General features: G+C 41.1%; 1 protein-coding gene across 3 annotated transcripts in view; it reads right to left on the bottom strand.

The window, feature by feature from the left end:
• The window catches only part of AIDA (axin interactor, dorsalization associated), a 44,456-nt gene that overhangs the window by 16,317 nt on the left and 15,175 nt on the right, over positions 1-12,964 (bottom strand). For all 3 annotated transcript variants that reach the window (XM_063441429.1, XM_063441430.1, XM_063441431.1), the window contains exons 2-3: positions 11,352-11,421; positions 4,836-4,889 (exon numbers count right to left, since the gene is read on the bottom strand). In XM_063441429.1, coding sequence (XP_063297499.1) covers positions 4,836-4,889; positions 11,352-11,421 — 124 coding nt within the window. The remainder of the gene's footprint in view (positions 1-4,835; positions 4,890-11,351; positions 11,422-12,964) is intronic.

The following is a 12,964-nucleotide window of genomic DNA, read 5'->3' as shown; positions in this document are numbered from 1 at the left end:
ATGGTAACTGTACTGATTAACAATGTTAAAGTCTCCAGGCAGAACATTTAATCGCAGAATTCCAGTCAACACCAACACGGGAATATGTTTTCTGGTTATGGACTTCCTGGACAGTATCACAGTGATCTTCTGTTTCCGATTATTTGTGGACATTTTCACTTTTAAAAGGGACATACATCGGGGCAGGGCCCAAATGCCATGTTGAGCAGTCGCACCCGGTTTCAGCTCGAAGAGAAATCTGCAAATCAGAGTATTTTACTGAACTTTCAACTCCATAATCTTGATCAGGAAGCTACTAACACTTTACTAAAGCTATGGAGATCAGCATAGACCTCTTGCACGGCTGCACAGACTTCTCTGGCAACAGATCCTGTGACCTACTGACGGCTGTCCAGGGGTTAGAGACACGGAGAAGCGGCTGACCACCCACAGGCGCGAGACAGAGAGCGGATAGAGGGCTTACCGGTTCGTGTAACGGAATATCGCGGGCCGGAGTTTACTATGTGGGACTGTGCCTTACCTACAGAAGGTGTTGGCTGAACTTCCAATGGGGCCTGGAAGCACTGTCCTGGACATTGCTTACCTACCTGGGGCACTGCCTGCATGCATAATTGGGGAAGCCACTTACTCACCACCCTCTCTACTTTACACATGGGATCCACTAGGTTTTTCATTTTTGTATCATCTTGTTTTCATTTTCCACTAGTATATTGACATGCAAACCTGCAGTTGGTTATCTCACAGCTCCTATGTCAGTGTGCACGGATTAATCCTGCAGTTTTTTCTCTATATGCCAGTTATGCTCATGCTGACACTAGAAGCTGCGGTTTTGCTGACCAGCTCCTGCAGCCGGACAGTGGCTAATGAGGATGACCAGATCCATGTTTTCTAGGACACATATACATATTGAAGGGCAGCACATGAAAAGGGAAGCTCTGTAGTATGTAGAATGCAGAAGAAGGTGTATAAGATTAAGCAATTAGGCAATGAGGAATCCTGTAGAATATGCATTCTACATACTGCAGGGCAACCCTTTATGTGTTTTCATAAATATAACAATATTTTATGTCCCCTGAACACATGGTGGTTCTGGTCACCCTGCTTATAACACCCCATTAATTGCCAAGTGTGGGGCATAGCAGGCTGTAATTGTAAATGTTTATGGGTGAAAATACCCTTAAATTAAAACAGACCATCTGTACTTAAACACACTGGATTTGAGTTGAAATAATGACTAAATGGGTAACGTACAAGGACAAAAGAGCAAAACTCTTGTAAGCGTCCATTTCTAAATGGTACAATACCAGCCTAATAAAACAATTGCCAGGCCAAAGCAATTTGTCCAGGAAAAAGTCATATTTCTCATGCCTTTTATCCATCGCATGCCAGGTAACACTTATGTAGGAGATAGCTATTTAACGTGGGTGACCAATGAGAATTCTGGACAAAGGTCCAGGACTCCGCTATATCCCTAACACTTTCAACGGACATGCACTGCATGTCAGGGACACTCAGCTCTCAGACGACTCTGCTAAGCAACCAGTAAACACTTGGCTATAATGTAGGGACTGCTGTGGGATTTCAAGATCTTAATGGCACAGAAAAGAGTTTGTTTACATTATGTTTTATACACAGTTGAAATCCAGAATTAACGTTCCAATACTTAAATTACCACTGTGAGAGGGAATAAGATTAGCAGTTTGGGACCCAACAGGTTAAATTTAAGCCCTATTTATTCCTCCTCTCCAGAATTGTGCCAGCTATAGCAGGCCAACAAAAGCAATGTATGTCTGGAGACATTCTACCAAAAATTCCAAATGTCCCAATACAGAAAATATCATCTAGATAGTGACATATAATGAAGTAAAATGGATTTAACTTTTTTTGTGTGAAAATACTTCATTCAGAAACAGGACAGTAACTGTGCATACTATATCTATATCGTCATGATGCCTCCTTGAAACAGTAGTTTTATTCCTTTTTGTTAAGGTTCTTGTTTGAAAATGAATAACTTGAAAAACGTGAAACCATTAGTACCCTACTATTGAGGACTTACAGGGTAATTCGCTTTAAAATTGAGAATTCAGAGAGGGCGGAGCCTGACCTGCAAGCAGACAAGACGTGCCTTGCACGAGCTCCTGCAAAATTGTGCAGTTTTGAGGTAATATCTTGAGTATTAGAGCCACAAACTCAGAGGTACTCTCCAGAAGGGAGACACCCTAACGCATCGTTTGATACCTGAATCAAGGCTCCGAACCACAGGGAACCATGGCAGCAAATTGCAGCCTTGAAGCAACAGGGCTGAGGAAACACGGCCTGTTTCCTCATGCTGAATGCAGCAGCTCAACGTGGCAAATAACTACAGCAGACCTCCCTCCCCCTTTGGACCAGCGGGGGTTATCCCGGTCCCTATGGGTGGAACCCACATACCTCTGACAAAACCAGGCGACTGAAACTGCACAGGCACTGCTGCTCACTGCAGATCCAAGATGGCGGGAGCACTTCCCGACCCTATACAGGATTAGAAGCAAGCGAAGGCCCAACACTGCCCTATCGAGCGCAAGTTACAGCACATAGACGAGCACTTCACACACTTCTGGGCACAATTGGCTGCACCACTTGCAGAATCATCGACCCAAGACTGGGAGGAGTGGAGCAAGACAGGAGCTTCCAAGTCACCCACACTACGACTGCCTAGGCTAAAGGCCCGCATGGCTACACCCCTGGCGGCGACAGACCAGCAGAAGCTTCGGCTGGATCCCACTAGGGAGAGACTTGCCTCATTTAAGAGTATCTGAGTCTGTGGTTATGGGATGCATGCCTTCATGACAGCCTGGGGCAGGAGGCAACTAGGCCTCACACTTGCCTAGATGTCTCTACCGCATATCCCCATTCACCTCCAGGTCTGGGCATTGGGTGAAACTTGTAGCCCTGCATAGAGCAACTGTTCACACCCCCATGCGCCCCCAAAACCAGCTAACTGACATTCTGTGTTGTGTCCTAATCTCTAGCTCGACTTTTCTCTCTACTACCACAGTGACTTGCTACTAACTATGTCCCATCTTATCCCTGTGCAGTACAGTTGTATGCTAGATTGTTTAGGATCCGTGGTCACCTTCTCAGACGTAAATATCTAAACATGCAGTGGGCCTGCTTAGTGTCAGCCCCCATGTCAGCCTGTGTGGCGTTTTCGTAACTTAAAAGGCAGTCTTGGCAGAGGGTGTCGGAACATGGTGGCCTAACAATTTTGCTTAAACGTTTCCAACTTGCCCAGCATGTAAAACAATTGTTTATTTTAATTTACACTATCCTTACAGACAGCCAGTATAGCCTGTTTCGTTCTGTCTGTCCACTGTCTAGTTCTCCTAGTTAGTAATATAAATCGGTAAAAAAAAAAAAAAAATGTGCAGTTTAACTATATGCCATGTTGATGATTATAATGCTTGTTTTTCACTATGCTTGTGATTGCAGTCGTGGCTTAGCAAGCTTACGGTTACTTCATGCACGATATAAATAAAGATTGACAAAAAAAAATTAGAATTCAAAGTGAATTTCAGATTTAAAGGGACACTATAGTCACCAGAACAACTACAGCTTATTGAATTTGTCTTGGTGAGTAGAATCATTACCTTCAGGCTTTTTGCTGTAAGCACTGTCTTTTTAGAGAAAATGCAATGTTTACATTACAGCCTAGTGATAACTTCACTGGCCACTCCTCCGATAGCTGTTAGAGATCCTTCCTGGGTCATGGCTGCCTAAAATGCATCCAAACATTCAGTGTCTCCTCCCTCTGCATGCAGACACTGAACTTTCCTCATAGAGATTCATTGATTCAATTCATCTTTAAGAGGAGATGCTAATTGGCCAGGGCTGTGTTTGCATTGTGCTGGCTCTGCCCCTGACCTGCCTCTTTGTCAGTCTCAGCCAATCCTATGGGGAAGCATTGTGATTGGATCAGGCCACCACTTTTGATGATGTCAGCAGACTGCTTGTTTTTCTGGGGCAAACAGCATGCAGAGTTACAGTTACAAGTAAGATTTTGCTATATTTATGGAGGCATGAGGGGCCGGGGGTGGCTAGATGGTGGTTTTAACCCTATAAGGTCAGGAATACATGTTTGTGTTCCTGACCCTATAGTGATCCTTTAAGGTCAAAATAGCCAAATTGGAATAAATCTCTATATTAGCTATGCTTTCAATTCAGCTACCCTGCCTTAACGTAACACTAATATCAGGAATACAATCATGTATTTATAACACTATAGTTCTGAAACGATAAAGTCCCCGGCCCCACTCTCTGTGAATTAAAAAGGTGATTTTACTTACCTTTTCTACACTGCCAAGCCGGTCTTGCACGTGGCCAAGCCGGTCTTGCATTGGAACACTGTTGTGCATGCGCGTCAAAACACTGTATTAATTAGCAGATCCTCATTGAGATGCATTAAATTATTTCATCTGTATGGGAAGCACTCAGTGTCTCCTTGCAGAGTATGAAGACGCTGAATGTAGGATCTGCACACGTTGCTGCACTAGACTAGGAAGCATCTCTAGTGGGCGTCTGAGTGACTGCCGCTAGAGGTGTTCCTAGACAGCAATGTAAACACTGCCTTTCATCTGAAAAGGCAGAATATTCATTCCTCGGACTGCAGGGACAGGCTATAGACAACAGAACTAATACATTAAGCTGTAGTTGGTCCCATTAAATTTAAAATTCACTTTGAAGTCTCGCTTTAGTGAATAACTTTGTTAGTGTAAATACATACGGTCCCTCAGGAAGTATCATACAAAGTAAAAGAGACATTATTTGGTGACCATTAAAAATGTTGGAGAGTTTACCTGCAAGGCAGCACTGCGGAGTTCCAGGCATGTCGCAATTTTTCCAATTGTTTTCTGCAAATAAAAATAGGATACATTAGAAAGCTGTAGAAATGAGTAACTCTCAAAGATCAATCAACACAAAAATAATAGAAATAGAAAATTAAACAAATACATTTTATGTGATAACCTTAATAAGAACAGTAAATCTTGGCTTAGTACACATTATGTTGCACAATGATAACATCCCACCCTAAATGATATAATAAACAGGTTCTTTTTTTTTTTTGCCAGTTGTCAAATGAATCCTGATGTCTAGATGTTAATACCCATTGTACCAATCTTGGAAGAACAAAAGGCTTAGTATGCTGGGTATAAAACAGAGAGCTAGAACCTTTCAAAAGTAACAGATAAACGTGGAAAATATAGCCAGTTTCCAATGTGGCAGATTTACTCATTTTAGAGTACGGCAGCAAAACTCTACAAGTTTGCTTACAAAAGAAACAAAGAAAAGATAATTTATGAAATACATTTAAAAGACAAGATTCTTCAATCCAAACCTTTTAAATGTCACACATCAGTGACTACAGTATTCTCAAAATAAAAATAAATAAATGCAACAACTCACAAACCTTTATTAAAAAACAAACAAAAACACAAAGAAACAGGAAAGAAGTTAAGTTGCTCACATGCAAATTGTGTGTGTTCACTCATGTGTGCGCGAACACACACACACACACACACACACACAGTACTTGATATCCTAAGTTTGCTGTCATTTCCACATTTGAAGCTGGGTGTGGTGGCTATGAATAATGCCTGCTGGTATTATGCCAAAACATTATCCAGTTTCCATATACATTCTACTCAAACTATTTCAAATCTCCAAATCCCTGAAAAGTCATAAAGCCTCTGGTTCACGTGATGTTTGAAGTATTAAATCACTGGTGATGTGTGTAAAGTTCAGCAGACCTAATGAAAGAGAGCCATTTACAAGGCAGGACAAAAGCCAAGCTGCTTTACAAAAGGTGCTCGGGTCACAGAATTGAACCACGCAGAAGCAGCACTTAAAGGAACAGAACATTAGCCCTCCTTGGCCCTGGTGGTTTCTAAAGACAGCTGGTGACCCGAAAGAGACGGTTTGCTATAGGGTGCAGTGGCTGGTCCATAGGGGCAGGTGGGTGTTGGAAAGAAAAAGAGGGGAGGTGGGGGGAAACAGAAACCATTAATGCATGATTTGTCACAAATATAACTTACAGAGCCATTAAAGGGATACTATAAGCACCCAGAAAAAGTCATCTCATTAAAGTGGTCTGAGCGCACGGTCCCTGTCCTCTTAACCCTACAGCTTAGAACATTGCCATTTTAAGAGAAACTGCAATGTTTTCATTGCAGTACTAAGACTGCCTCTAGTGACTTTCTATCAGACAGCCATTAGAGGTACTCCCTGCTGTTTCACAGAGTTTAACTCAGTAAAACGATGCTGGACGTCACCTTACTTGGCATGAGGATGCCCAGCTTGATGCAATGCTTTCCTATGGAGCAGGCTTAATGTGAATGCAGTGCTCGCCAAGCATTAGGTTCCCCATTGCTGTGACGTCAGAGGAGTCAGACAGAGCCAGCGAAGAGGGACCTCAGGGGTGGAGTCGGGTAAGTGATTAATGTTTTTTTTTTAACCCTCTGTTTCAGGATTTCAGGTAAAAGCCTCTGTGCTTGGGATATTTGCTTGACTTTTATGTCAAATCTCGAAATAGCCTCATGGATTCGGAAACAACGAGTAGATGTTTAGGAACGTTGGACTGCACAGATATGATGATGGCACCCATGTAGTTGTTCCACATAATGATCTGGGAATAATGCACAGATCAACTCTGGTCTGTTTAGGGACCTTAACATCAGGACCAACCAGGACATTCTTGTCTCAGACTGTCATTAGTGAGAGTCAAATCTGCCTCTTAAGACTGTAATGTCTACTAATCTAATAATAAATATGTAAACTCTACGGTAATTTAAAACCTCAAAACACTCACACCAACCCTAAACCCCTACACTACCCCAACATCAAGAATTCCCTAAATGTTAACTCCAGTCAGATGTTACCCTAACAAGGCCTAGCCCAAAACTATCAGATAAGATATACAACAATGATTTGAGTTGAATTAAATTAATACCAATTCAAGGTCCACAGGTTTTATTCTGAGGTCTCAAAAATGATTTTACCAATTACACAGTTCACCATTATGCATCATAAATCAGCAGACCAAATGAAAACGTTTGAGGAATTTAGAGCAGCAAAATGTAGCTAAATCACGCTACCCGACATTTTGGAGAAACTCAAAAGGAACACTATCTCGTTAGGAATACAAACATGCATCCGCTGAGCCCGTACAATCAAATGCTTCTCATAGGGAGTCCATTACATCTCAATGAGAATCATTTGATGACGTTCAGCATTCTCACGGACACCGAAAAAATAGCAATGCTTTTCATTGTAGTCTAGAATTACAAGAGCACTGATCCTTCGCCACTTCATTAAGAAGCTGCCTGGGCGCCTTTAATGTCCGTTCAACTATAGTCGTGGATTAGCTATTTTGCCATTTCGATTTCAATTCATTACAACCCTGAGTTTAGTGAATAATCCCCATTGTTTTGGGGCAAGTAGGCATTGTCTAATACAAAGTGTTCCATGTGGAATAAAATAGGATCCTGACAATGAGCGCATACTGAAGCAGTCAGTAAGGAGAATTAGTTATTTTTAAGACAAAAGGACAGTAAATTATTATTTATTTTAAATTATTTCCCAGATATTAACCCAATATAGATTTTGCAGCTTTCTTAAAGGATTAACATGAAGCTTATGTTTAAGGTTAGAGATTTTCTCTTAGTTTAGATGAAAGGGGGCTTCCTTGTTTTGTTTTATTTAACCCCTTAAGGACCAAACTTCTGGAATAAAAGGGAATCATGACATGTCACACATGTCATGTGTCCTTAAGGGGTTAAAAAACAAAACAAAAACACACACACACACACACACACACACACACACCCCAGCAATCCCTATGATTTTTGTCCAGTCTAATGCTTGTCCTTCTCATAGAGAAACATTAGAAAAAAAAGGGTGCATGTGTAGCAATCTCCACACTCAGCCAATCCAATATTTGTCATAGATTAGTAATGTATCCAATGCCTTTCAGCGAGAAACACTGAATCCAAGGTTTCTTTATATAAAGCATCAGATTTGGACATAGTCATCATGCTGTGCAATAACATTGACCATACAGACCTATTAAAATCCAAGATCTACATCAAAAGGGACGTTGTAGGCACCCAAACAACTTCAGCTTATTGAAGTGGTCTGGTTACAGTGTCCCGATTGCACCAAGTGCTGCAATGTTAAAAACATTTCAGTTCCAGAGAAACTGCAAGGTTTACATTGCAGCACAAAGTCTGCCTCCAGGATCTTAACGGACCTTAGGTATAGTAACCAATGCTGGATGTCTAAACTCTGCATGAGGACATCCAGTGTAGGATTTTTCCCCATAGGAAAGCACGGATTTAATGCTTTCCTATGGGGAGGTCTAATGCATGCACATCATTTGCCATGCATGCACATTAGCGCCTGCTAGTCGTGGGACGTCAGAGGCGTAGCCCCGACCTAGCGCTGAGGGACATCGACGCTGGGGTAAGTTTAGTAAATTAAGGGTTTTTAAACATTTAATCACGTTGGTGGGGGGACGCGAGGGAGAGGGGAGACTACCTATAGTGCTAGGAATACAGTTTTGCATTCATGGCACTTATAGCATCACTTTAAAGAAGATTATCTGAGCATCTTCCTGATTGTAGATCCAGTCAGACAGCCACTAGTGGAGTGGTTTAGGCAAAATGTAAACAGTTTAGTGTTTTCAAATGTTTTACATTGCCAGAGAAAAGGAACAGGACAAAAACCACTACATTAAGATTTAAGTGGTAAGAGACTCCCTTTAAAAATAAACTGCACATATAAGGCACATGTTTTGCAAATTTACTCGTCACAGTTAATAGATGAATTTTAAAACTATGGTTATAAAACTGTAACATCAGAGTGCAAGAAAACGTTCATTTCAAAATGTCTCCAAAAGCGAACCAAGATGAACCATAAGCTGCAGGTGTCAGTCGTGGTCAGAACATCTGAAAGATCATCAATGAACTCTGCAAGCGCCTAACCCAGCTAGGCCACTGGGGCTTATCGAGGGCCCCACAGGAACAATCTTCTTGATGTTTCTTTCCTGTTTAAGTCCAGTCAGAAGGCTGAGATAATCTTTCAAGAATGTTAAATTGTCTTTTTCTCAACAATATGTATGTAAAGAGCTTAAATGAGATACAGATTTAGTAATATCTTGGCTAAGAAAACCATGTAATTTTTATTTTAATTTTAACTGAAATGGTTTCCTATTTTAATTTTACACAGCAGTGAGCTGATCTACCCTCTGAGATAAAACAGGAAATATTTGACCCCTGGGGCAGACAGCGCCTGCTTCCACCTTGCAGAGTGTCAGAATTCTGAAGCCAGAACTTCTCCCTCACATTGAACTTTTAGCGAATATGCCAAGCAAATAGGAAAAAAGGCCGATAAGGAACTAATGAGAATTAGAACCAGTCAAACAGGTCTTCGTTTATAAATAGATTTGTTTTCTTAGTGTTTTAAATGTACCACTTAACAAGTAACTTTTTGATCCTTTCAAGACACAAATGTTATTTTTAAAATGTGCCAGGAATGACGAAAAAAATAAAATAACATTATAAAAAACACATGGTACTTCCATCCTGCTCAAAACCTGTAAGATGGAGAAAAAACAAACACACACACATACACACATTATCTTGAAGAAAGCAATAAAAAAAAAAAAAACATAAAAATATACAGAAATCATAAAAAAAAAAGCTAGGTGCTAACTGCACATTTTTAGTTTGCCAACCAATATATTTCACTGGCTCGGAATGTTTACAAAAAAGTTGCCATCTGACCCAAACCCTGTATAAGTGAAACATTGTTGGGTGGTAACAAATTATCTCTTCTCTGTTTTCATTGACTGGAAGCCAGTTGCCTTGTGGATGTGCTTATCAGTTTAATTTGGCTAGGCCCAACACACCTGAAGGCAAAAAAATGCTTTACGTAACTGAACTGGCAATACATTTGGAGTGTTGCATATAGCATGTGCACTGGTAGTTTTAGGCATTCAAAACATATAAATAGAACGGATATATACTTTTTATTTTATAAACTATTTTTTTGTTATTCACTCTCCAAATATACCTTTTTAGTAGATGGGTTGAGGAACACTCCAAGCAGCATGGTTCTAGTGCCAGGAGCACCCTAGTACCATGCCATTGTAAACTGCCAAACCGTTTTAGGTTGTCTGACAGCTTACCTGGAATCTGCGGGCAGCAGCCCCAGCTTCTGGTCAGGTATGATACAAGTGGCCCCTATGTCTCTTTTTTTAAGTTATCTGATGACCGGCTCATACAAATGTCCAATAATATCAAACTTCAAAAACTACGTAATTCGGAAAACCTACCAATACTCGAATTGAAAATATTTCACAATGCCAATTACAGGACAAGTATTGTAGGTGGTAGAAAATAAATAAGTAATTACTTATGTACAAAGGATATGGGAAGGTATTTGTACACACAGGGGCATTCATCTTTACTTTGGGCGGGCAAGCAGGGAGGGATGTTATGAACACAATGTATACCAATGGTGATATCTCATGGACTTGTCTTCGTACTAGGCAGGGATTATCGTTTGTGATGCATCATGACAGCACAGAATATTTAGATTAAGCAGAAAATTAATAAAAAAGGATCACCCAAGTATTGTTCTCCCCCTGCCATCAATGACCAGCAGAGGTTTACCGGGTATGTAGTTCAGCAACTTGCAATGGTTTATGCATTAAAATGTACTACAAAAGAGGTAAATTATTGTAGTGGACATGCATTTATAAAATGCAACAAAGAGTCTTTAGAAAGGTGTATGAACTATACACGCACCAAAATGTAATTGATCAGATGGTGAGCATACATATGCAACAAAGTTTTGGAAATTGCTACAATTATATGTAATAAAACACAGAGTAAGAGGGGCATGGGAGCTTTCCAAGGATCATACGTGGATCAGACTGTCAAGTTTATTAAACTCCTAATTCTCACAGATTAAATCAGAATGGTAAAACGGGCAGAAATAGCAAAGTTGTGTTTGAGTTCGATATTTCTTCTCATGTCAGCTATCTTTGCCTAAGCTTTTCGATTGGGATTTAATATGCAAAAATGTGGAGTTTAATGAAAAATCGTTGTGAGTGTCCCTTTAACTCTTCCTATGTTATCTATGAACCCTTGTATTACAAACTAAGCAAATATGCCACATCACAACTGTGTGCTTTTATAAAAGATTAAAATAAACTTTATTGTAATAATTGCTTTACCGGATTACAATGATTACAGGCCTAGTAAATGTTGGACAGCTGTAGGTATAACAAAGTGGCAGATAAGAGAGCTTACCTTCTGATCTTCCGTAAAGTCAGAGGAGTTGGCTGAAGACTGTGCCTCTTTTTGTAACTGCCTGGCTAATCTGCAGGGCATACAAATATATTAATTTAAACTTGTACAATTTACAAACACAACAAACCAAAATTATAACATGTCATGAATCTGCAAAAAAAGCTCTAAAATACCCACAATAAAAATTCCGCAAGCTATGTCAAGAAACAACCAATGACAACACGGCTTGACAATGATGCTTTGAATCTAGAAGAGAGCTAAAAAGGTTAGAAGAGGGGTTGTTTTTTAATCTAACAAAGCATGACTCAATGCATCTCAACGAGGAGATGCTTATTGGCTCAGCGCGGCGAGACCATCTCAACCATGGAGGCGGGTCCAGCTGCAGCGAGACCAGCACAGTTGGGGAAAAAAGGCAAGTAAAACACCTTTGTAATGCAATTGGAGGGGGGCAGGTCACTTAAACACAAACATTCTCTCACATACTCACAAATATTTTTTGCTTTTCTAATCCAAATTTACCCAGCCTCCATACCTTTGGGAGAACAGGAGTTGATCCTTTCCCTGGGGTCCAGTGGAACTCCTCTAATCTTCTGGCTCTTCTTACTCTGCTCCCTCGCAAGTGCTTTAGTGTGCGGTGTATTTTCCATGAAGCTAACAAGGCATTTGCCTTGGGCGGCACTTTCAGGGAGGCAGCAAAAAAACGCCACCCAAGCGCCCTGGCAGATGCCTTGTTAGCCTCTTTCATGGGAGGCCCAAGAGATAGCAGACTGGCCATCTCAGGGCCCCCCATAGGCATTCAGCTGCTCACATTTGGGGGTGCCCTGCTCAGTCTCTCATGCCCCACAGTGATGCCGGGAGGTAGGGAGGCTGGGTGGATTAAAATATAAATATATACTTTGTAAGTGTGTGAGACAATGTGCATGAGTGTGTCAGTATCAGGGTGTCTGTCAGTAAATGTGTGCCTGTGTGTTTGTGTCTGTCAGTATGTGTGTGTGAGTGAACGTATCTGTCTGCGAGTGAATGTGTGCATGTCTGTCACTGAGTCTGTGAGTGCATTTCTGTCACTGTGTGTCTGAGTGAAAGTGTGTGTCAGTGAATGTATGTCACTGTATCTGATGCTTCGGTGCCCTTCAATGTAGGTAGGCAAACCATTTGTCTGATAACCTGGGGCCTGTTGGATGTCAGTCCCTGCTTCTCCACAGCCAAATGCGCTCTTCAGGTTTAAAGGCTTAGCTCATTGGCTGATCATCAGCTGACTCTTACAGCCAACGAGCTAACCCTTTACTACAGGACTTGGCTCACAAGAGCTAAATTGAGCAGCAGTCTCTGCCCTCCTCTTCAGTACTGGAAGAGGAGAGGGAGGGACTAGCACACGAAAGACACTTGGTAAATTGTCAAACCATTAGCAAACGGTATTAAAGTATTTTCACTTTTTTGACGACTGCTTGTTACACTGCCGGAGGTGGATTTACTGTAATGCACAATTTAAAGGACACCAACTAGTACAGTGGGCCTAATCCCAGGACAGTACTAGAGCGTGCATGTTTTCGTCGATCCAAGATGAGTGGGAGATAACACTTCTATCCATCACCATCAGATTATGAGCTGAAGAT

This window comes from Pelobates fuscus, chromosome 2 (genome assembly GCF_036172605.1).
Source record: "Pelobates fuscus isolate aPelFus1 chromosome 2, aPelFus1.pri, whole genome shotgun sequence".
In the NCBI taxonomy this organism is placed as follows: domain Eukaryota; kingdom Metazoa; phylum Chordata; class Amphibia; order Anura; family Pelobatidae; genus Pelobates; species Pelobates fuscus.
This window is presented reverse-complemented; position numbering and strand designations above follow the sequence as displayed.